The sequence below is a fragment of the Trachemys scripta genome, chromosome 2 (assembly GCF_013100865.1).
Source record: "Trachemys scripta elegans isolate TJP31775 chromosome 2, CAS_Tse_1.0, whole genome shotgun sequence".
NCBI classification, from domain to species: Eukaryota; Metazoa; Chordata; order Testudines; family Emydidae; genus Trachemys; species Trachemys scripta.
This window is the reverse complement of record NC_048299.1, coordinates 112017356-112043555: the sequence shown is the minus strand read 5'-3', so window position 1 is coordinate 112043555 and position 26200 is coordinate 112017356. Positions and strand designations below refer to the sequence as shown.

At 37.7% G+C, this 26200-nt stretch overlaps 1 protein-coding gene across 1 annotated transcript in view; it reads left to right on the top strand.

Annotated features, from left to right (window-relative positions):
• The window catches only part of BRD9 (bromodomain containing 9), a 54552-nt gene that overhangs the window by 2851 nt on the left and 25501 nt on the right, over positions 1-26200 (top strand). Inside the window, exons 2-8 of the mRNA XM_034759508.1 lie at positions 1727-1947; positions 5279-5411; positions 7406-7466; positions 10081-10225; positions 14180-14290; positions 15021-15196; positions 15845-15866. Coding sequence (XP_034615399.1) covers positions 1727-1947; positions 5279-5411; positions 7406-7466; positions 10081-10225; positions 14180-14290; positions 15021-15196; positions 15845-15866 — 869 coding nt within the window. The remainder of the gene's footprint in view (positions 1-1726; positions 1948-5278; positions 5412-7405; positions 7467-10080; positions 10226-14179; positions 14291-15020; positions 15197-15844; positions 15867-26200) is intronic.

The following is a 26200-nucleotide window of genomic DNA, read 5'->3' as shown; positions in this document are numbered from 1 at the left end:
ACCAAAGAAGTGGGCTGTAGTCCACGAAAGCTTATGCTCTAATAAATTTGTTAGTCTCTAAGGTGCCACAAGTACTCCTGTTCTTCTTTCAATCAGGGCAGGCATTGTGGGATACTGGCCGAAGCCAGTTCTGTTGACAAAACAATCAGCAGTGTCTACACTGGCTCTTTGCCCACAATAAAGGGAAGGGAAAAGACAAAAGTCTCTCCTGGAGTGGAAGTTTTTTGTCGCCAAAACTGGGCGTTTTTCATGACAAAAGTCCTGTTGTAGTGTGTACGCTCTTGCTGTTTTGTCGCCAAAAGGCAATTTTTGGTGAGAAAACTTGGTAGTGTAGACAAGGCCTTAGCTTTTTTCATAGATTGGAAGAGGAACACAAGCTTTCCTGCTTTTTCAGTTCCCAATTGGTTTCTCAAGTTTGAGTGAACTAGTCATTTAACTGAACTAGTTGAATAAACTGAAAGGAAAATATTCTCTTGGCACCTGCAGAAAAGGATATTTGCTCTCAAAAGCTGGTTTAGCACTTCAGTAAACTCTGGTTCTAGGTGCTTAGCCAATCACTTCCAGCAGTTCAGTAGTTCGACTTTCTTTAAAACTCCAGTAGCAAACATGTACTGCCTAATATTAATTTTATTTAATTTTAAATTAATATAAGATAGTAAGTTTAGGCCCTAATATAGATAATCATAGTTTCAAATTTAATTTTAAATAAGTTCATTTTTAAAAACAAAATATTAGTTTTTTTTTATTTTTAAGTCATCGATTTCAAGTAATTCAAAACTAAAAAAACTTCATAAATGTTAGAGTTATGATTACGTGTGATTCAAGAGAAGATGGACTATTGAATACAGCCATAAAAACTCTGGAATGCACAAGCTAAGGATATATAAACTATTCTGACACCAGTCTTTTTTATCCAGTTCTCTCTTGTGTTATTAACTGAACCATTTTCATTTCTGCCGTCCTGAATCACTTTAAATAAGATGGTGAATTGAATTAATCTGATAAAGAATCAAATAACTGCAGTTTACAGTCTCGGTTCTTTAAAAATGTTTTCAATTCTTTTGGCCTCACATGAACATAAATTATAACTTTCTAACAAATAAACTATGGGACAGGCATCAATAGTAGAAAAAGGAATAATGAAATGTTGGCTCCTTAGTGGTTCAAGAGGAAATTACTTAAGCAAATAGTTAAAATGCTGATTTAAAAAAAGTCTGTAAATAGTTGCCACAATATTTATTTTTAATATAAAAGATGGATTTAATTTCTTGTCAGACAATGAATTGTGGAGATCCTTACTTTAGAAACTGTTATTCCTGGATCCTGCAAACATTTATACCTGTACTTTACCTTACTCAAGTGAGTAAAGCTAAGCATGTGTGAATGTGTTTTCAGGATTGGTACCCAATTACACAATTTTTCTGATGTTTTCTAGAACATAGGAGTTTATGATTTTTTTGAATCCTTATTATACAGGAAAATAAAGTTAAATTTAAGGAAACCAATATTTTTGACTGTTTAGGACAGCTGTTTCCTACCTCATCTGTCAATTTAGGATTTTTTCTTTTGTATACTTCTTCATATACATATACATTTCACAGTAATTACACTATACACTAGTTTGTAAATGGAATTTTCAGTAGAATGATACTGTCTGAAAACTATTATTGTTTACTGTGTAACTTTTTTGTGTGTTTATGAATTTTTTTACTATGTTTTAATTTAGATTATGTGGATAAGCCCCTGGAAAAGCCCTTGAAGCTAGTGCTTAAAGTTGGAGGAAGTGAGGTCACTGAACTCTCAGGATCAGGGCACGATTCAAGTTATTACGATGACAGGTCAGACCATGAGCGAGAGCGACACAAAGAAAAGAAGAAGAAAAAGAAAAAGAAGTCTGAGAAAGAAAAAGAAAAACATCTTGATGATGAAGAGAGAAGGAAGAGAAAGGTAAACAATGACTCGAGAATGCAGGGGTACAAATTCTTTTCACATTTGCTTGTCATATCTGAAAAGTGTCTCTTAAACTGAAATGTGTATTTTCATGTAAGATACAGTTGACTGAGAGGAATAACTAAAACATAGCAGTATTATTTCTTCCTTCCCCCACTTCTAATCCAATGAGGGTCCTTTTTGAATATTTTCATCTCGCTCTTAAAAAAACCAAACAAAAAAAACCCCCTTTTTTTTGGTTTTTTCCAAATTTTCTGTCTTCTTAAAAAACAAAAGTGAGGGCTGTATTTCACCAAATTAATTGCATTTAGAAGTTGGAGTAGAACTAAATTTTATAATCCCTCTGTCTCTAATTATGCAAATGCTTATGCATGTGTTTTTAAATTTACTCCTATGAGTAGCCCCATTGAAGACCTCTACAACTGGTGTAACTATTTTTCAGTTTCTTCACTTGCCATAGTCATCTATGCATTTGTCACCTCCATGTCGGATGAGTTAACATGTTGTATGTGGGACTATCTCAAAAGACCACTTCAGTTGGTGCAGAATAAGACTACCCTCTTGCTTAGCACAATGTTGTGCAGGATATGTGTTACACCACTGTTTCAGATACTGCATTGTCTCCCTGTTAACATCTGAGGGCAGTTCAAGATGTTTATTGATCTACAAAGCCCTATACGTGGGCTTGGCAGAATTCAGTATGTTTTATAGTTTTGACAGATATCAGTGTTTATTTTTTCACCATTTTTTCAATTTTTATCCATTTAAATTTTCACACTTAGGAAATTATGGGAGGAGTCAGACAATAACTATTTAATGACAGTAGACATTGAGATTCAGAAAGTTAAAACTTTATAAACTGTTAAAACATAAAGAGCAAGGTGTATTTGTGTCACCTTAGAGACTAACAAATTTATTTGGGCATAAATTTTCGTGGGCTAAAACCCAAGGTGAAGTGGGTTTTAGCCCACAAAAGCTTATGCCCAAATATATTTGTTAATCTCTAAGGTGCCACAAGTACTCCTCGTTCTTTTTGCTGATACAGACTAACACAGCTACCACTCTGAAACCTGCTAAAACATAAATTGTCAACATCACATGTGTCAACATCACATGTCAAAATATACAAAGTAAATATTGTTATTAGAGTTTAAGTCCTCAAGCTGCATATTTTTTTCTTTGTGTGCAAATTTCAATTATTTTTATGGACTTTTTTTCTGTTGGTTTGTTTGTCTATGATGAAATCAACATTTACAAATATTTACCGATTAAAAATCTCATCCTTCCAAGCCTACCTATGTGGTTTGGGTCCTAGTGACTGCTGTTCTCCCTGTTCTTAGCCAAAATATGTGATGTGGTCAGCTAACAGTCCTTAGATTTAATTACTCTTCCAGAGGCTCCCAGTATCTTAATGTTCCCTGAGATAACAGGAAGGGTGTGTTCTTACAACTTGTGAAAGTCTATGTGCTCCTCACATATATGGAAGGTATTAATAGGATAATTTGCAGAACAGTGTAATAAATGATTGTATTATAACTCTTTTACTGTATTACCCACTAATCCGTCTTCATGATGGCTTGTCTACAATTGAAAATGTTGCATTTTTAAAATCTGATATGTTACATCTCATTGGAGTTAAAAACAGGTGCTTTATTACATTGAGAAGGGGAGAGTCCCAGCTTCTGAACTGAACCGAACATGTGATTCTTGTCCTGGAAGTTCCTGACATGTCAGACTTCATAACTAACATCCTTAGGTATAGAAAATCTATTTTAGATAGTATTTAAAGGCTTCTATGGCTCCCTTTGAGACCTGCACAGATACCCTTGATAACTAAGCCGCTTGGCTTTACCGAAAGGAGAGGGATTTAAAAAAAAATGTAAAATGCCCTAAAGCATTCCTAAAATAGCTCTTTTATAATATACAAAAAGTCCATGGTTTGGTGTGATATAAAGATTTTATTGGCCCTCATTTGCAATAACCTGCATTTCCCACTTGTTTCTTTGCTAGTTGTAAATAATGTGGCTTTCCCAGACTCGTGCTTCTGAAAGCTGTATTATGTTATACAAGATGAGACTGACCTGTATTCCATAAACAGGTGTGAAGTTAGTGACATCTGTAGTTAAGTAGTGTCTACACATTCTTCTTTTATTTGCTAAAATCTTTTTGAATCTTTCACCTTTCAGTTCTATTCTCCTTAGATTCTTATAGGGCCTTCATCCCTGTAGTATCTGAAAACCTTCCAGTAGTGCATTAGGCAAGGTGACTTGAATTATCTTCGTTTGTTTTCTGCCTAAGAGTGAATTTTTCTGGAAAGTTTGATCTGATCAAAAATGGGTCAGAAATTCTTGAGAATGAGGCACTGGAAAAAATGGTTTCTGTTGTGGAAACATTTTTGCAATGTATTTTTGAACATCTCTATTACCACTAATTACCTGGGACTAAAAAACTGAAATCGGACAGAATAACAGACATTAGGGAAGAAAAGTGTGTTGCTGTGTCCTATGATGATTTTTATTTTACTTTTCTAAGTCACGATTTTCAAACCTTCATTACTAGCAGATGTGCAGTAGTCTAAAATTATAGAACCTTTTAACAGTGATGTATCCAAATGTTGTAAATGACAGAGGGCTGTGCTGAGCGTGCATCAGTAAGCACTGTAGTAAGTGAGGCCGCCTAATTCAATACAAGATTGTTCACGTGCTATGGAGGCTTACAGGAGAAGATCTGTCAAATATCGCCAATCTTGCAAAGCATTTGTAGTTGCTCTACTGTGGAGTTTGAGTTTGTGTACTTACTGCACCATACTGTAAATGTGCAGTGAACAGGGCAAAGCTACGTGCTTCTTACTTCATTCATAGTAACTATAAGATGAAGCATCACAGCTGACCAGTTAGGACTTACAGAACTTTATAGTTAACTGGGCTCTTTCATTGTGCAATTATTTGTATACATTTTAATGCCATTTTTTCAGCAGAAGCATAGCAACTATCAACCAAAAAAAGTAGCTGAATAGATACAGAAATAGAAATGATTTGCAAACGGTTATTGTAAGTAACAGAAATCATTTTAAAGAAAGTATGTATAAGGTTGTGCTTTAAACCATAATTGTCCGTCTTACAGTTCAGCACTAGGAGTCTGTTTTTTTCCCCCCCAGGGATTTGAAGAAAGTGTATATTTGTCTTTAAATTTCTTGACTTTCATTGGTGTCACTTGGATACTTAGTATTATTTTAATAAAAGGTTTTTGTATGAGAATATTTTATTTGAACCTGAACTGCCCTTTGTGAATATCTTCTTTTAACTATCTCCTATCCTTGCTATATTAGGAAGAAAAGAAGAGAAAGAGGGAGAAAGAGCAGTGTGACACTGAGGGAGAAACGGATGACTTTGATCCTGGGAAAAAAGTGGAAGTTGAGCCACCTCCAGATCGCCCAGTCAGAGCTTGTAGAACTCAGCCAGGTAAGTGACCAAGACTAGATGGGAAACCTGGAAAATTTAAATTTCCTAATATGTTCTTTAAAATTGTTCATAGCTGAGTGTTAAAATAATACTTCTGATAATATACCAGGGTATTAAGCTTTCAAGCAGAATATACCGATTTCTGGTGAAATCCCTGGATTTCAGCGGACATTTCCAGGTTGGAAAGATAGTGCATGAAAATGTCCTGTGCAAAAATTGGTCTTTGCAGTATGCCCTAAGTGTCAGAAAATTCACACTATTTTGGACCAGTACAGGAGCAAATCCACAGGCAAGGGAGAATGCCTTGCCAGCAGCAAGCTTTCTTTTCTAAATTGTCAAACTTTGGCTCAAGCACCTACCTGATATTATTTGTGGCAGGCTCTCAAGTACACAGGTCCTAAGACATTATGTTGTTAATTTTGGCTTATAACACCTTAAAACCTTTTCAGGTGCCAACAGGCAGCTAGTGCATGTACCTGTAATGCATGTGTTTATCCCGTCTCACTATACAAATTCCATCAGATCCTGGAGTCAATGCTCAATATTAAAGTTAGATAATTTTTATAAGCCATTCTTTTTTTAATTCCTTCAGACTTCTAAATTCTTTGAAATCCTTTACAAACAAAAATTTTCAGGACAAAGGAATCTCACTCCTGAGTGCCATGTTAACTTTGCTTAGGCTGCTTCCTTGAAAGATACCTCAGTAAATGTCTAGCAGAAATCTGGACTTGTATGAAAATTAGCAGGCTTCATTTCAGTCTTCATAAGATTAGAACGCTGCTTGTTGACAGGGCAAACCAAAGACGGGAACTATACTTATCAACTGAGCAAATCAATCTTGAGGAATTTGCAAGTTATGGGTGCTTCCTAAATGGAGGGTGTGAGCCCACTGTCAGAATGAGCCATAATCCTACAGGTCATTCACATTTACTGCCTCTGAACACACTGGGGCATTGAAAGCCTGGCAAATTTGAAACAGATGACTGTGAAATGTGTCCTGTGGGCTGCTCTTTTTCACCTATCTAGAGATGTGGCTTCCCCAAACATTTCACTTGTCCTTCCTGTTCTGGTTGAGGAAAGGGGAAGAGGGTCTCTGTTATCAGGTGAGAAGTGGGCCTTAATCTGCTTTCCAGGAGATTTCAGAATATTGCTTGTTTTTAATTCTTGCAACTGCTAAATCTGTGCTCTCTCCTTGAACTGCACAACCATTAAGGGATCAGTGTGCACTTCATAGATTCGTCTGTACAGTAATTAATTGTTTGTTCTTTGTCTTTATTTTTTAAAAATTAACCCAAAACTTAGGAAAACTAATGCAAAAATTTTTGTAAATGGAACACTAAGGTTGCACTGATAAAATGAAGCCAGGAAATGCAGAAATCAGCATCTCTGCAGCAATATCTGCACAGTCAGCGGTCACATAGGAAATCATTTTCTTGTTAAACAGATGCCTGAATATATTACTCCTTGTTAAATACTTGCCATAAAATAGGCAGGTTCTGTGTCATGGCCGATTATGTTGCTGTAGGCACCATAGTGCATGTATTTCTTTTACTTCTATGCTGCATGAACATTTCTTATTTAATATAATTAAATAACTAACATATAAGGAAATAAAGCTTTATTGCATATCAGGAATAGATTTATTGTACATGCTTTTGCTGCCTTTGAAATGCAAGGTTTATTGGCTTCTGGAGCGAGTTTGAGCCACAGGGCTATGTATTAAAGACTCAGTTAGGTACACCTCTCCCCCGATATAACACAAATTCGGATATAACGCGGTAAAACAGTGCTCGGGGGGGGAGGGCGCTGCGCACTCCGGCGAATCAAAGCAAGTTTGATATAACGCGGTTTCACCTATAACGCAGTAAGATTTTTTGTCTCCCGAAGACAGCGTTATATTGGGGTAGAGGTGTATAAAACATGAACTTTGTTCTGAAGTAAATACTGTCATTTGACTGAACTTTATAAATATTTTTCACTCTCTCAAATTGCAGCTGAAAATGAGAGCACACCCATCCAACAATTATTAGAGCATTTCCTTCGTCAGCTGCAAAGGTAGGTCTGCATATTATATAGACAGCTGTGTAGATGGTAACTGATGCTGCTTTAGAACCTTCTAATTTGGTCTTCATTTTGGGATGAATCATTTCAGACTGATTTATAATTTGGTTTACCACCATTGCTACCTTATTGGACCCAGTAAGAGAAACTACTCAAGATTAATTGCATTTAGAAAAGTAGGAACTAAAAGTTTCCGCTATCATTAGTAATTTGATTTTTGCTCTAGGGCACTTTAGTACATTAATTACTTATTTTAGGGATTGGAAACCAACTGCAAACTTTTGTTCCATAAAATGGAATAATCTCTGATAAAATCTTATGATTTATTCTCTATCTGTCTGATTCAAATAAAAGTTCATAATTTATTAGCTGTTAATTCACTGGTTGGGAGAGTTTTTTTCATTTTATAATTTTTTGTAAGGTATCAGCTGCGTATAGTCCAAGTCTTTGAAAAATCACTAGTAGAACCTATTTTTTCTCCCTTTGTATAAAAAACAAAAACTATAAACTTAATTTGAGACTATTAATCAGCTATTCTAAAACTAGTTAATCAGGAACACCACTCTTAATTAACTGCTTTAGTAAAAAAGAAGAAAAATCCTAATCAAAAAGATGAAAACAAGAGTTAATCCTGCAAGGTATTGAGTGACCACAATTTCTACTGATCTTTTGTTGTTTAAGGGAAACTAATACAGATTTAAATGCAAAATGTATACCAGTAAATCAATAAACAATCAATCAATAAATAAACAATTTCAAGCACTGGCTTATAAATAAAAATTAGGGCTGTCAAGCGATTAAAAAAATTAATTACGATTAATCACACTGTTAAACAATAATAGAATATCATTTATTTAAATAGTTTTGGATATTTTCTACATTTTCAAATACATTGATTTCAATTACAACACGCTACAAAGTGTACTGTGCTCACTTTATATTTTTGATTACAAATATTTGCACTGTAAAAAAAAAATCGTATTTTTCAATTCACCTAATACAAGTACTGTAGTGCAATCTCTTTATCATGAAAGTTGAACTTACAAATGTAGAATTATGTACAAAAAGACTGCATTCAGAAACAAAACCATGTAAAACTTTAGAGCCTACAAATCCACTTAGTCCTACTTCTTGTTCAGCCAACTGCTAAGAGAAATGAGTTTGTTTACATTTACGGGAGATAATGCCAGCTTCTTATTTACAATGTCACCTGAAAGTGAGAACAGGCATTTGCATGGCACTATTGTATTCTTTGCAAGATATTTTTGTGCCAGATGCACTAAAGATTCATATGTCCCTTCATGCTTCAACCACCAGTCCAGAGGACATGCGTCCATGCTGATAACATGTTCTACTCAATAACCATCCAGAGCAGCGTGGACCGACGCATGTTCATTTTCATCATCTCAGTCTGATGCCGCCAGCAGAAAGGTTGATTTTCTGTTTTGGTGGTTCGGGTTCTGTAGTTTCCGCATTGGAGTGTTGCTCTTTTAAGACTTCTGAAAGCATGCTCCACCCCCCGATCAGATTTTGGAAGGCATTTCAGATTCTAAAACCTTGGGTCAAGTGCTGAAGCTATCTTTAGAAATCTCACTTTGGTACCTTCTTTGCGTTTTTGTCAAATCTGCAGTGAAAGTGTTCTTAAAACGAACATGTGCTGGGTCATCATCCGAGACTGCTATAACATGAAACATATGGCAAAATGCGGGCATAACAGAATAGGAGACGTACAATTCTCCCCTAAGGAGTTCAGTCACAAATTTAATTAATGCATTATTTTTTTAACAAGCATCATCAGCATGGACGCATGTCCTCTGGAATGGTGGCCGAAGAATGAAGGAGCATACGAATGTTTAGCATAACTGGCACATAAATACCTTGCAATGCCTGCTACAAAAGTGCCATGCGAACGCCTGTTCTCACTTTCAGGTGACGTTCTAAATTAGAAGCAGGCAGCATTATCTCCTGTAAATGTAAATAAGCTCGTTTCTCTTAGTGATTGGCTGAACAAGAAGTTGGACTAAGTGGACTTGTAGGCTTTAAAGTTTTACAAGACTTTGCTTTTGAGTGCAGTTATATAACAAATAAAAATCTACATTTGTAAGTTGCACTTACACGATAAAGAGATTGCACTACAGTCCTTGTCTGAGGTGAATTGAAAAATACTATTTCTTTGCCATTTTTACAGTGCAAATATGTGTAATCAAAAATAATATAAAGTGAGCACTGTCATCTTTGTATACGGTGTTGTAATTGAAATAATATATTTAAAAATGCAGAAAAAATCCAAAAATATTTAATACATTTCAATTGGTATTCTATTGTTTAATAGTGCGATTAAAACTGTGATTAATTGCTATACATTTTTTTAATTGTGATTAATTTTTATCACTTGAGTTAACTGCAATTAATCGACAGCCTCAATAAAAATATTCCCCCACAGACTAAATATTCTTAAATCAAGTCAAAACTCTCTCTCCCATAGCAGCAGATACTTTTTTTTTTTTAAAGCGACAACTGGTGTTAATGACATAAAATGATATGTTATAAGGAGTAGTGATCATTTTGTTTCCTAGCATAATTATACATATTTTTATTCCATTTTTAGGAAAGATCCTCATGGGTTTTTTGCTTTTCCAGTCACGGATGCCATTGCTCCTGGATATTCCATGATAATAAAACATCCCATGGATTTTGGCACTATGAAGGACAAAATAGCAGCAAATGAGTACAAATCAGTCACCGAATTCAAGGTGAAGTGATAAGGATATGGTTATTTCAAAACATTTTAAATAAAAAACTTTAATTTGAGTCAGATTTGTAAGTGAAATTAGTTCGTAAGTCAGGCTTCTAACATGTAATTTACTTATAAATAATTCATCACGCTTTTACATCCTGTTAGTAGGAGTGGGATTATACTCTATACTCTGTATATATCCGTCCCGCTGTCCTAGGGCAACTGCTAAGATTATTGCAGACGAAGAATGTGTACTACTGATAAACTTACTGTGGTATGCAATTCAGTGCTACAAGGAGATAACATTCAGAAAAACAGGTTGAGAAGAACTTATTTTAGAGAACTCTAGATGATTTGTTTAAATCTAGATTAGTTCATTAATGACCAAAAGGTGATAGTGCCCTTTGGAGACACTTTGACTTATGTTAAATGATCGTGATGTTCTATGACATAAATGAAATATGTGCTGTATGTGGAAATTCCAGCTCCGCTTTAACTAGAGAGCTGCTATTAGCGTCTCCATAATTCTTTGGCAGATACTTTGTATAAGGGCAGGTCTACACTAGAAGCGCTACATCGGTGTAGCTGTGCCGCTGTAGCATGTCTGGTGAAGACGCTCTATGCCGATGGGAGAGCGCTCTCCTGTTGGCATAATTACTCCACCTCTGCAAGAGGCAGAAGCTATGTTGGGGGAGAGCATCTCCTGCCAACACAGCGCCAGTGTGGACAGTGCTTAGGGTGCTGTAACTTGCATTGCTCAGGGGGCTGGCTTTTTTTTTTTTTTTTTTTTTTTTTTTTTTTTTAAGTTAGATCGATTTAAGCAGTAGTGTAGATCTGCCCTCTGATAAAGAATAATTCTAATTTTAGTTTGTATTATCTTTTTGTACAGTTAGTGTTTCATTCTTTGATTATTGCCTTTTCCAAGTGATTTATAGTTTGAAATTGCCGGCTAGCATTGGACCAGTTTCTTGGTTATTGATGATTTGTTTTAGGGGATTTGAGGAAATGGCCTGTTTCATTCCCATTGGGTGTATTTTGGTTCTAGTTACCAGGAACTACATTGGTGGTATTGCTTGCTCTGCTGGTGATGGATGAAAACAAGATGTTCATAGTGATTCTTTTAGATCCATCAGCTGCCTTGAATATCATTGTTCATAAGGTGGTATTGATGCATCTTTAGAACTTAATAGAGGTTGGCGGTGTTGCTGTTGAGTGGTTCTGTTTCTTTCTTTGAGAGGTCCCACAGGGTGGTATTGGGCAAACAATTACTTGTCTTTCCCAAAGGTGCTCTCATTCAGGATTGTGCAATTATTCTTTTGTGCTCAGTGAAGTATGAGGCCATTACGGGAGTTGGTAAGAAAGGTCTGGGTTGCAGTCTCTTCAGTGTACTAATACTCACCTTTTGTTTCTGTCTCTTCCAACTCCACTGGTTCATTGGAATGAGCTATTCAGCATCTTAACAGCAAGGAGTGGGTGAGAGTTGGAAGGCTGAGTTTCAACACAGGCAAGACTGAGATAGTGGTTGTAAGCAGAGGAGAAGCCACCTCAGAAATTATGACAATTATATCATCACCCCCTATTAGCAAGATTGTCTGTCATTTGTTTCCAAAGTCTTCACCTGGATTTCTTTTTGTAGCTTCAGTTTCTACTGAATTCTCTGGGAGTAGAGGTTGCCAAGTGTCTCATCTCCTGTACTCAACAAAGAGTTTGAATCCTTTTCTCTCAGATGTGGGTTTCATCATTGTGGTTCATACTGTGTCATCTCAGGTTGCTTGTTGAAGGACATTCTATATTTCTTATGGGCATAGTCCCACATTGTAGCTGGTGCAAAATGTGATGGTTCCCTTATTAAGTGTACAGAAAGCACATTACACCAGTATTCCATGATAAGCCCTGACTGGTATTTGATTTTGAGATGAAGTTTGAGCTGTTGGGTTTTATCTAGAAAGCCATAAATGTTCATTCTAGTTCTGTTTACAGGAGTGAACTCTTAACTGCTGCTACACCAATTATGATTAACTGAGGTACTTGACCTGAATAAATATTTCCGTGTAAGAGAAGAGTCATTCAGAAACATACACGTCAACTAAGGAAAGAGACTGGGTGAGGGGAGCCTGCGATAGCTTTGCTGCCAAGGAGTGAAGCTTATTCCAAGGCCAGTAGCTTAGGAAAAGATTTTTGTACTCCCCAAACAGCTCTTCAGGAGTCATGTCGCATAGAGCCCAGACTCCCTACCTTGTTTGCTCCTTCACTCATGTGCCCTTGTTCACAATCCCACATTTCTGTCCCTCAAGTTGTCTCTTTAATCAAAGAGGCTAGAGGCAAATCACTTAACCTCAAGTAGTCACAGCAGCTGTGACTGTGCCCCTTTGCTTCTTTAGCATTGGATTGATGGCTTCTGCCCTAGGTATTAGAAAAAAAAGAGTTATTCTAATTTAAAGAGTTTCTTCTGAGATCAGAATCTCATTAGGAGTTTAGGTCCAGATTTTCAAAGGTCTTTAGGCACTTTAAAGATGTAGTTAGGCACTTAATGTGATTTTCAAAAGCACCTAAGTGCCTAACTCCAACGATAGGCACCTAGGAGCTTTTTAAAATCCCATCAGGCTCCACTCTGCATTTTAAAATGCCTAAACACCTTTGAAAATCTGGCCCTGAGTCTATAAACTCCAAAGGCTTGTTTTTCAAAAAGGCACATAATTCCCTGCACAAAAGTGCAACCACAGATAGGGTATGTTCATACACAAATGACCAAGAAATTATGATTTGCATGAGTAGCTACCTGATTTGTGTGCAGAGAATCATTCAGATCTAGTTGTTTGAACAGCCACCCTTTCAATATTTAAAGTGTTAGTGGGAGTTACAGCCACCTTTGGGAACCAGTGCTGTCAAGCTAGCTCTAATTTAACATGCCCTAATCTAATTTAATGAGGGCCAAGGGACTTGAGTGTTCGCTTTGATTCTTGCTTTGCAATCTTCTGAAACTTTCATATCAATTTCAAGTCTACAGAAGAATTTTTTTAACTAGTTCATGGATCTCATGTAAAACTGCTAATATTACTTTCCATTGGGTTATTGTGAGACAATAATAATGAATATTGTTCTTTTTTAATGTGCATGGAAAGGAATTGCACACTTAAAAGGCTTATCCAGTTTACATCAGAATATACCTCTGTTACTGATCCCTTTAGAGAAGTCCAGATGTGAGAAGTAGCAGATTTTAAAGGTGACATGGAAAGCAAAAGAAGAAAAAATGTGTTTATGCCTCTTCTACTTTTTTATTTTTATGTTTAAAGGATGTCTGAAAGGTAGTTTCAAAAATGCTTTTACTTTAGAAATTCTGTTCTTTTGTGCCCTGTTTCTCTTGAAAGACACTATAGAACTGTAATAGTAACATCAGAGATGTCATGCAATTAAACCAGATTAAGAGAACTGATTTTTATTCAGGCTGTTTTAAAATTCCTTGTCCTATGCTTTTGTTTACATCGTTTTAATTTAAATTGGAATAAATGATTGGGAGGGGGAAAATGTCTTGAAGATTGTGACCCAAAAACTTCAGTTACGGAGCAAGGGAGCTCACAATACAGAGCTGTGACTACTCCATCACCCCAGTGAGCCCTCCTGGAAAATCAAGAAAAACCTGACTTTATATTCCAGCTACTTCTGAGTTTAAAAAACTAATAAGGAAAAAGTTGTGTGTGCATAAAATAAATAAATAAAATTTAACCTTTCAGGACTTCACTGAACATCATAAGGAAGCAAAAAAGGTGCAACCCTTTGCAAGTCACTTTTACACTTTTGACTCATATTCACTTAATGTCTTTGGACACTTCTTGGTGTTCTCAAAATGTCTTTGCATTGAATGCGTCTTAATGTGGCTGTCTTCACAGGATGTTATCTGGAGCTCTTTTTTATGTTCAGTTATTGAAGGAGATAAGAAGTTTTAGCAACTCTTGTGTTTTGTATTTTTCAGGCAGATTTTAAACTGATGTGTGATAATGCAATGACGTACAACAGACCAGATACTGTTTACTACAAGCTAGCCAAGAAGATACTCCACACAGGCTTTAAGATGATGAGCAAAGTAAGAGATCTATTAAAAACAAAAAGCAGAAAAGATTTGTTAAACTGACAAGTACTATAATCGGTCATAGTGATAAACATTATTTCATCCATCTGTCATTAATTATAGCAGTGCCCACCCGTGCTGCTATATTTAAGGACTTGTTGGCATTTCCATTATAAACCCCCTTTCTCTTAGATCCTGATTATGCACCATTGAAATCAGCAGGAGCTTTTCCACTAACTTTAATGGGAGCAGAAACAGGGCCTAAATCTATATAACCCAACTATAAAAATTTGTTTCAGACTGAAACTTTGGACACAAAGGTTTCACTCCAGAAACAAATTTCATTTACCCTATCGATTTTTAAATGAGCTGAGCTCTTTTAAAAAGTTTTATGACTGTAAAAAGATTTGAGGGATTTTCCCCTTGTCTGTTACTGTAGAATAGTTGTTGATGTGGACTAATGTTTGTAGGCTACCTTGCATGTGTGTTGCAGTTCAGTTATGGTAAGTCTATATGTAAAATAGGCAGCTGTATCTACTTGTGTAGTTCTTACTTTTTCTTGAAAATCGGGCTGCAGAAATTCTGGTGCCATGCTACCATGACCAAATCATGTTGCATCACCATTGGAAGTTAGACAATAGGAGCAAAATAAGGCCATGGCCATTCCCATCCCATCCCATTATCATAGCATCTTGGCTATGAGGGAAAGGTAAAGTCCCTGCCGCTCTGTCCTTTCTGATTCTAGGAACGGCTGTTAGCTTTGAAGCGCAGCATGTCGTTTATGCAGGACATGGATTTTTCTCAGCAGGCAGCTCTTTTGGGTGATGAAGACACAGCTGTTGAGGAACCTGTTCCTGAAGTCGTTCCTGTACAAGTAGAGACTGCCAAGAAATCCAAAAAGCCAAGTAAAGAAGTTATTAGGTAAAGGTCTTAATGGAAATGCATACTGCTTTGTGGCAGCTATTGTACTCTCGATCAATGCAGCAGGCCAGGCTTGGGTAAGGAGTAGGGAGCAACTCTTTGCAGTTTTGTGTTTGATACTTTAAGTAATACAATGTTAACATGAAATTTAATCATGCAGTAGTTTCACAGGTTGATGAAAATTTAATCATGCAGTAGTTTCACAGGTTGATGATTCCAAATCTATAACCACATTGCTTCTAAGGTTGAATATACCTCCCTCTACAAACTAACCTGACTTGACTGTTGATGAATAGATAAATATTTTCTCCTCCTTTTACGTTCTCTAAAATTAAGATCTGACTTTATTTTAATGGTGGCTTAAAGCCTCTTTCACCTCCAAGTGTTTGTCACCTTTTCTCATCACATTTCCCCAAAGTTCTTGAAGTTGCAGAAATAGTTCCTGTGAGTAATGTGCAGCCTACTGAGAAATTATGAACTTCAAGTTTTAAAGGGTGGCTATTTTGACACCAAAGTTATGAAATACATGTTGCAAAAAAAAAGTCCAAAATTAGTAAATAGTACAATTTTTTTTTAAACTGAAGGTTTGTGTATCAGGATGCAAATCCTTTAAACATGTTTTATGTTTCCCCTCTTGTTGTTTATAAGGGTCTTTTTATCAAAGGAAACAGTAAAACTAGCAATTTTGTCAAATGAACAGAGTAAACACACTTGGAAAAAACAGTAAACTTTTTTGCAAACATTTTTCAGTTAAGGTAATCTTACTTACTGTAATTAGTAACTATATTAGGTCCAAAATTTCCAGTCAATTATTGCTTTTTTTCCAAGCTTATGGTGTCCTTTTAAATATAAAAAAATTTAGAATATAATCTGCCACTGAGATTTTTGGAACAGCCCTGGTGATTGACAGCTCTGCTAATCATCTTTAGTGGCTAATGGAAGAAACAGGAGATTAGTTTAGCAGTTCCGTGTGTGTGCGAGAGAGAGACCGAGGTGTAGGGTTAAAAATAGAACTCTTCAAATGTTTTTGAGTGTTTGCATTGACTGGAATTATTATACAGTAGAACCTTAGAGTTATGAGCACCTGAGTTACGAACTGACCGGTCAACCACACACCTCTTTTGGAACCAGAAGTACGCTATCAGGCAGCAGCCGAGACCAAAAAAAAAGCAAATTCAGTGCTGTACAGTACTGTGTTCAATGTAAATTACTAAAAGATGAAGGGAAAGTTTTAAAAAAAGATTTGACACGGTAAGGAAACAGTTCTGTGCTTGTTTCATTTAAATTAAGGTGGTTAAAAGCAGCATTTTTCTTCTGTATAGTAAAGTTTCAAAGCTGTATTAAGTCAATGTTCAGTTGTAAGTTTCTAAAAGAACTGCCATAACGTTTTGTTCAGAGTTACGAAAATTTCGTAGTTACGAACAACCTCCATTCCCGAGGTGTTTGTAACTCTGAGGTTCTACTGTAGTGGGAGAGAGTTGTTCAACAGTATACGTGCTAGTGCTTTCATTAATAAAACTGGTTTATTTTTCATGGGTTACTTGATGGAATTGAGGAGAGTAAACTGGAAGTAGGATTCTGTTAATGGGAATACAGACTCAACATCATTTACATACAAAATAAGGAGGAACACCTTCATTTAGGCTTGTACAATGCCCAGCACAGTAGGGCCCCAATTCTGATTAATTCTTACAGCCCCCATTACCATAGTATCTGAGGACCTCGCAGTCTTTAATGTACTTATTCTCAAAACACAGGCGGTCTGTGGCAGAGCAGGGCATTGAGTCTCCCGGGTCCCAGGCTAATACCTTGTCTACTGGACCATCCTTCCTCTTGGTGCTCTACCAAAGTGTAAACTCAAATAACTGAATTACTGGTCTCTAATTCCATCCAGGAGATCAAATTCTGAAGTGATTTCGGTGTGGTTTGCACCTTCTCCTGGCCCCCTCAATGGGCTTCATTACTTAGCCTTGGTCTACACTAGGGGTGGGGTCGACCTAAGCTGGAGTTCCGGAGTCGACGGGGAGCACATTCAGGGATCGATTTAGCCACGTCTAGCCAAGACACGATAAATTGATCCCCGATAGATCAATCTCTACCCGTCGATCCAGCGGATAGGGAAGTCCTGCCCTTAGATTCACACCCATTTACCAACTTACATCTTGCACAACCTGAAGGGCTTGATCGTGTACCATTATAGTCAGCAGGAGTTCTTTTGCAATGGGAGCACAACCAGAACCTAAAGATACATGTTTGTACATGAGTCATTCATGATAAAAAGGAGGAGAGGGAACCCTTTAGGGTTTTTTCCAGTAGAATGTTGTGAAGTAAAATTTTCAAAAAAAAATTTAAGTTCCATTTTTCAAAAGTAATTTAAGTATTTAGAATCCTAAGTGCCTAAGTCACTTTTGAAAATGTCACCCATGGTCTTTATAACTTACTGATCAAGTTTCCTGAACAGAAGTGTAGAAATTTGACTCCGTCCAATGTTGAGTGTGTCTCAGAGACCTAAGCTTTTAATGTTTTTAAACTATTAGTTAATGGGATATAATATTATCATTAGGGCTACCAAGTGATTAAAAAGATCAACCACACGATTAAAAAATAATAGAATACTATTTATATAAATATTTTTGGATGTTTTCCATTTTTTCAAATATGTTGATTTCAATTATAACACAGAATACAAAGTGTACTGTGCTCACTTTATATTTATTTTTTATTAATTGCACTATAAAAATAGTATTTTTCAATTCACTCAAGTACTGTAGTGCAATCTCTTTATCATGAAATTTGAATCTACAAATGTAGAATTATGTACAAAAAAACCTGCATTCAAAAATAAAACAATGTAAAACTATAGAGCCTTCAAGTCCACTCAGTCCTACTTCTCATTCAGCCAACCGCTCAGACAGACAAATTTGTTTACGTTTGCAGGGGATAATGCTGCCTGCTTCTTGTTTACAGTGTCACCTGAAAGTGAGAACAGGCATTTGCATGGCACGGTTGTAGCCAGCATTGCAAGATATTTACGTGCCAGATGTGCTAAAGATTCATATGTCCCTTCATGCTTCAACCAGCCATTCCAGAGAACATGCATCCAGGCGGATGATGGGTTCTGCTTGATAGCGATCCAAAGCAGTGCAGATCAACACACGTTCATTTTCATCATCTGAGTTAGATGCCACCGGCAGAAGGTTGATTTGGTTTATGTAGTTTCCATATTGGAGTGTTGCTCTTTTAAGACTTCTGAAAGCATGCTCCACACCCTGTTCCAATCAGATTTTGGAAGGCACTTCAGATTCTTAAACATACTGTCTCTATCTTTAGAAATCTCACATTGGTATCTTCTTTGCATTTTGTCAAATCTGCAGTGAAAGTGTTCTTAAAACGAACAACATCCTGGGTCATCATCCGTGACAGCTATAACATGAAATATATGGTAGAATGTGTGTAAAACACAGAACAGTAGACATACAGTTCTCCCCAAGGAGTTCAGTCACAGATTTAATTAATGCATTATTGTTGTTGTTCTCACTTTCAGGTGACATTGTAAATAAGTGGGCAGAATTATCTCCTATAAATGTAAAACGTGTTTCTCTTAGCAATTGGCTGAACAAGAAGTAGGACTGAGTGGACTTGTAGGCTCTAAAATTTTACATGGCTTTGTTTTTGAGTGCAGTTATTTAACACAAAAAAATCTACATTTGTAAGTTGCACTTTCACGATAAAGAGATTGCACTACGGTACTTGTTTGAGGTGAATTGAAAAATCATTTTTACAGTGCAAATATTTGTAATAAAAATACTAGTGAGCACTGTACACTGTATTCTGTGTTGTAACTGAAATCAATATATTTGAAAATGTAGAAAAACATCTGACATATTTAATGAATTTCAATTGGTATTTTATTGTTTAACAGTGCGATTAAAACTGCAATTAATTGTGATTAATTTTCTGAGTTAATTGCATGAGTTAACTGTGATTAATTGACAGCCCTAATTATCAGACAATCAAGGATATTTTGCTCAAAATGTACCTGTGACCTTTTGCATTTTTCTGTAAATATGACTTTTGCAATATTTGCTGTTTATACATCCCATCTGAATTTGGGCCACTGGGTTTAAGGGATTCTATACTGATGTAACTTTCATGCTGAGTGATTGGAAGGATCACAGAAAGGAAAAAAGATTGGTGTAAGGAAATCGAACAGGGTGGATTTGATTTTAAATCATGATTTAAATCACTAGTCAGACTTGATTTAATCATGGATTTCTACATAAAAGTGCATTCTTGTTGGTTGTTATAAGCTTAATACATATTCTTCACAACTCAGATAGATGTAGGTTTCATTTTTAGAAGGTACATATTATACATATTTAAAGTGATTTATTTTGAAAACTTTTCAGATTAGTTTTACAGCTATATCAGAAAATGAATGATTGTTTGGTTATTTCATTTACCAAAGGTAATTGAAGCAGATAGTTCACCTCCCAATGACTTCATAAATATCTCCAATTCAACAGGTTAATCATTAATATTTGGAGGATTTTTTTGCCCTGCTGTATTAAGAGGAGAACATCACCAGACAGACATTTAAATTGTTTTATTTAACTAAACAACAACAACGTTATGTATTCTGGATTTTTTTTCTTCAAAAGCAAACATATAATAGTTTAACAATACAAGCATGAGATTTTTTTGAATATAGTTAAACATTCAAGTTTTTTAAATTCAGACTTGTTTTTGTTAAAATTGTTTAAAATAGTTAAATGAATTTTTTTTTTTTTTTTTAAATAAATCTACTAAGTCAGCCAGGTCAATGTGAGAAATTTAAAATATTGGCTTCTGCAGATAACTCAGTTGTCTTTACCTTCATTTTCCTGTTTGTTCATAATCTGGAAAAGAAAAACAAGCTTTCCTACTTTTTCACGTCCCGAACCATTTCTCAATTTGGAATGAATTAGTCCAAAGGAAGAAAATATTCTTTCTAAACTGGCAGGAGAAGCTACTGCTGTTAAAAGTGAGATTATAACTTCAACAGTCTCTGAATCCAAGTGCTTATGTGACTTCCACCAGTTCACTGGTCTGACTTTCTTTAAAACATCATCAGCAAACATATATTTCTTGAATGGTTCACCCTTAGCTCTGAAGTTTATTATAGTTGGCATTATGGAGGGATGATTGCTGGATGTCCATGTCATAGCCAACTCCTCTTCTTCAACAGTTACGGTTTGACCTTGGTACCGAGTATTGAGAATATTTGCAAGAAAATGAGATGGTGATTGTCCCATTCGTTTTTTTTAATACTTGTAATTTAACTCTGTCATTGCATATTTCTCTTTTTAAGATCTCACTCAGTTCCTTCCAAATATCAACAGCATCAGCAATAAAACAGCTATTTCCCTGCATTTTGTTCAAGGCTACAGAAATAGGCTTCAGGGTACTCAGCATGTGTTCAACATTTCTCTTAAGCCCAATGTTGAGAACTTTGGCTGTGACAGTTCCATCTATTTTTTCACGATTTTGTTCACAAACTGTCATCAGATTAGGTCAGCTCTTGCTGTAGTGCTCAAAAGAGTCCACTACTGAGTTCCATTGCACGTTTTGTGGGAGAGTTACCTCCCACCTTTTTCAGAGCAGCTGCTGCAAAATGGTTGTTACGGAAGTGTTTTGCAGTTTCAACAACATTAGCCTTTATTTCTGGAATACTGAACTCTTTGGCTAGGAGGTGCATCAAATGAGCACTGCAACCGTATGTTATTAGCTTGGGACTCTCTTCTAAATTTCTTCTTATCTTGGATACATTTGCAACATTGTCTATGACCAAGCGTACTAGACATTTGAATTTTTTTTCACAGTTTATTATAGCTTTTACTGCTACTTCTGGTAAGTATTCTGCTCCATGTGCATTTCCTGATGTATCAGTTTTCTGTAAGGAAGACATTCCCTTCTTCTGTTGTCACACAAGCACATACAACAAGATCATTGTGGACATTGCTCCACCCATCAAGACTCACGTTAACAATTTCACCCTCTAGACCTTTTGCACACTGCTCAATTTCTTTTTCATGCACTTTATCCAGCAATTTGCCTGCAACATCTGCTCTGTTGGGTGGACAGTATCCTGGTCTTAATGACTGAACCACGTTAATGAAGTGTGGGCTCTCAATCATATGGAAAGGAGAATTTGTTGCATAAACAAACCAGGCAATTTTTACATCAATTACTACTTTTTGTAATCTGCTGGTTCTTATGATAAACTTATCTATTGTTGTTTCTGGATGATGGAGATTTTTTTTTCTTTTTGCTACAGGTTATAGACTGTGGCTATGTGACATACATGATGTGACTGAAACACTATCATTGGCAGATAACTCTGAAACTATAGAAAATGATGGTGATCTTGAAGGTGGATAGTCTTCAGAACTCTGATTGTTGAGGATTGATTCTCCTAAACAAAATAAGTCAGTGCAGTTATTTAATTATTATTACCATACTACTCATTTAGTATTACTCATTGCATTCACTGACACTCAGTAGTACTTTAAAGGTGAAATTGTTAAAGGAAGATCTGCCTATTTCAGCTAAATATATATATATATTTATATTACAACTGCATCTAAAATGAGAGTACTATAGAGTAACTACTATATTTTTTGCTCAAACATGAGAACTCAAGAATAGTCCAGAAGGAAGACAGGCAGTCTGAAAGAAGTATGAAATAGTAGTTTACCAACCTGAAGATCCTGCATGTTCAGACATGTTCTTTTCATCATCTTCAACGTAGCTTCCTCCTGAGAAGGAACACTTCTCATGATGTTGTTTCATTTAGGCAAACAGAGCTTGCATTTCTTTGTTGCACTGTTTTCACTTTGCACACATGCCCGTCTTAGCCACAGGTAGAGGAACTTCATTAAAATATTCCCCCAAATGGATCTCTTTTATGGCCTGCTGCCATTATAGGTTTTCCCTTCTGGTGAGAAAATGATATGGTAGATCTCAAATCAATGAAGGCTATACTCAGAAAGATCTCAAGACTTCTGGAATATGCTGCTCAAATAGTTTCACATTTGTTTCTACTGCCCGTCCCTCCCTTCTCACATTTATCTCAACTTCTCTTTGTCCAGATCTATTCCGCCCCCAACAATCTTCTATTCATTGAACTTTTTGAAACTTTGCACATTTAGAAAGAGGTAAGGGATTGACTCTGTGTACACAAATTTGCAGAGGGACAATAGGGTTGAGGTCAGTTATTTCTCACCTCTGTATATTTATTTATTTATTTAAAACATTTTTATTGTTAACAAGCACATTATCTCTGGAGACACAAATCCACAGTTTGAGAACTGCAAAACTAAGCATCTCTGATGGTATATTCTAGATTGAGCACTGAGTCCCATTGGGTAGACAGAAAGATTAACCTAAATAATCTATACAGAAGCCCCTAGAACTCCATAAAATTGGGTCCCTAATACATGAACTTTTGGAACTCATTTACAAAACTTTTCTTAAACATTACATGAATATATTGTCTCATACTGTAGAATTAGAATTTATAATCCCTATTCCATGATGAGATATCTTTGACCTATAATGTATCTTAATTAAAACTATCTTTAGATAGGTTTTTTTCCCCTCAAAAAGCATTTTATCAAAGAAATCTGATTTTTTTCTTTTAATTACTGACTTTTATCCATCCTGAAATCTAATTTATACAGCGCCTTACATACCACCTGAGAAATGGCTCATGGTACCCTAGTGACCTCATAATTCATAAGACCCAAAATTATTCTTTTAAAATGTATATAATACAGAGANTGCTCCTAGGGTAGGAGGGTTCAGTTATAACATAGATGTGGATATGTGGGTATGCTTGCAGGCTCCTTAGTTGTCAACTACATCATTTAGGGGGTCTCCTTCATTAGCTGCCACTAAGGCCAACATAAGTGCTGAGCCTAGCTTTGTGACCTTGACAAGTTTGCCCAGCCATCGATGATGGGGTAGGTGTGACAAGCTGTTTTTGTGGGGTGGGCGGGGCAGGGGGTGCTACTCAAGGTTGTACTGTGAGTTGTGTGGGTGCTGTAGGAAATAGCAACTTGGGAAATTTTGAAGACTGCAGGACTCTGCTTATATCAGAGTCCTGAGTAGCTTATTTATTTATTTATTTTAGCTCCAGTCCTCCATTGAGGCAGACATTGAGGTTTACAGCAACTGTTTAATTTTATCATGTGCAGGCTTAACATTGTAGTGAACCTTCAATTTCATTTTCCATTCCACACCCCCATCTCTCATATGTCATAAGATGACAGGAGTTCCTAGAGACTGCTTTAGTTGAAAAGGCCCGGGATGTATATGCATCCCCCATCCAGTGTCCCAGTCTATCTTGCTCCTCTGCATTTGGTGGTCATTGCGAGGGAAAGGTTTGCTGGAGAGCTTGGATGATGGGCAGAGGGCATAGTTGGTAACTTTAACTTTACTTACTTTTCTGCATCTTATCTCCCTGACTGTTAGGAGGAATTGCCGTAAGCACAGTTGATTCAGCAAGGGGGAAAGAGGAGAGAAGCTATAGTTTCCTACTGGACCTCCTGCTTCATTGTGTCATTAGAAGGGCATACTGGGAATTGAGGCTCTTTTGGAAGCCTCCAAACAGACCTTTGAAAGCCACATGCAGCAGCAATCCTGTGTGAAACAGCCAGTTGGTAAACATTTTGAAGAGGGCTAGTTGATGCAGAATGTAACCAGCTCACAAGAAGAGGGGATGAGCATGTGGAGAAGGAGTAAGTTGCTCCAGATGTGCAGCTTTTAAGGCCCAGGCTTTAATACAGGCTAGTACAGACCCAGTGGCTGCAGCCAATGCTGGCCCGCCCCAAACCCTTTCTTGGTGTAAATTGCTGCTCTTTTGTGACATGGAGGTATCATTCTTGTGCATTCCCCCTTCCAAGTGTGCATCACCCAGTTCATTATGTGTAATATGGAGTTTATTAAACTATTTAGAAATAATTTTTTGTGGCACTTCTTAAGAGAAGCTTTAAGAAAGAAAATCATGAGCTAGAAAGAGAGGGATATTTAATGTGAGATTTAAAGTAATAGCAGCAGGTAAGTTCCAAATAGAAGAATGAAAGAGCACCCATCCGTCAGATTTGGGGAAGAGGCAGGTATTTGGCTTTTTGGATCAAGAGTAGTAATATTTCTGCTTTACTCTGTCATCAGCATGTGGTGGTGTCTCTGCAAATCCTATTTATCAGTCCTCTTCCTGATCAAAGCTTGTCTTTAGACAGTCAGACATGTGTTCTCAAGTAGTCCTGATCCTCTGATTATAGTCTTTTTCCCCTAAGGGCTTGATTCAGCACCAATTGAAGTAATTGAAAGTTTGCTGTTTCCTTTAACCAAAGGAGAACTGAAGTCGTAAATTTACAGGGGGGGTAGACTTAGAGACAGAAAGATGAATTAGTTCATGTGATTCCCGTGATTCTGTAGCAGTTGGGTGAAGTGAGTGGCAAGGGAGCAGGAAGATATTATGTCCCAGACACAGGATGGAGCGAGTGTTGGAGAGATGTGAAAACAAGCATTTCACACTGGATTTGGAAATGGATGTGATGGAGGAGGGCATGATGGTCGCATTTACTGGAACAAAGAGCAGACTAGCCTTGGCAGTGTGGACACCTGTAGTGAAATCTTGGCTCCCGTGGAGTCACTAGTGAAATGCCCATTGACTTCAGTGGGGCCAGGATTTCACTCTTACACTTTAAAGAGCAGGGATTTAGAAAGCTCAATAAGGAGGGAGTTACGCTCTCTTGCTGACAGTTAAAAATCCTTATTGTTAGAAAATGGAACAAATGAAACTGAGGTCCAGAATTAATATGGGATTTCCTGCCTGGGGAGCAAGTTTTAGGTCTGAGTTAAGAATGATAAGAAGTCAGATAAGGGACAAAGTATCATTTGTTCCAAAGGACTCCTTCACTCTTCGAAGCATTCATTAGAAGGAAGTTACCGTACAGCCAAGACTCTACATTCCATTTTATTGAAAAAGGACAATACAAGTGCAGTATAAGAGAGGCCAGGTTCAGCTAGGAAATGTTTTCAAAGGTTCCTGTGTAAACTAAAATCTCAAATTTGGATTGTTTTGAGCTAAAATGGTGAGTATAAGGCAGGAGTCTCAAACACGCGGCCTGGGGGCCGCATGCGGCCCGCAGGGTTATTTTCTGCGGCCTGCGAGCTCCTCGCGGCCCCCCCGCTCTTCCCCAGTGTTTACCTAGAGCGGCTCCGGCCCGACGTGCACCGGGGGCAGGGCAGGCTGCCTGCCTGCCCTGCCCCCACGCCGCTCTGGGAAGCCGACGGAACCTGGGGAAGGAGGAACCGCGGCCAATGGGAGCTGCTGGGGGCAGTGCCTGAAGCAACAGCCACACAGACCCCTGCGCCCCTCCTTCCCCAGGTTCCGTCGGCTTCCCGGAACGGCGCGGGGGCAGGGCAGGCAGGGAACCTGCCCTGCCCCCGGTGCGCATCGGGCCAGAGCCCACCCCCTGAACCCCTCCTGCAGCTGAACACCCTGCCCTGAGCCCCTTGCTGCACCCCTCCTGCACCCCGACCCCCTGCCGCACCCCGTACCACTCTTGCACCCTAACCCACTGCCCTGAGCCCCCTCCTGCACCCCAACCCCCTGCCCTGAGCCCCCTGCTGCACCCTGCACCCCAACCCACTGCCCTGAGCCCCCTGCTGCACCCCACACCCCTCCTGCACCCCAACCCACTGCCCTGAGCCCCCTCCTGCACCCCAACCCCTGCCCTGAGCCCCCTGCTGCACCCTGCACCCCGACCCCCTACTGCACCCCGCACCCCTTCTGCACCCCAACCCACTGCCCTGAACCCCCCCACTGCACCCCTCACCCCTCCTACACCCCAACCCCCTGCCCTGAGCCCCCTGCCGCACCCTGACCCCCTGCCGCAACCCTCACCACTCCTGCACCCTACACCCCAACTCCCTGCCCTGAGCCCCCGCCACACC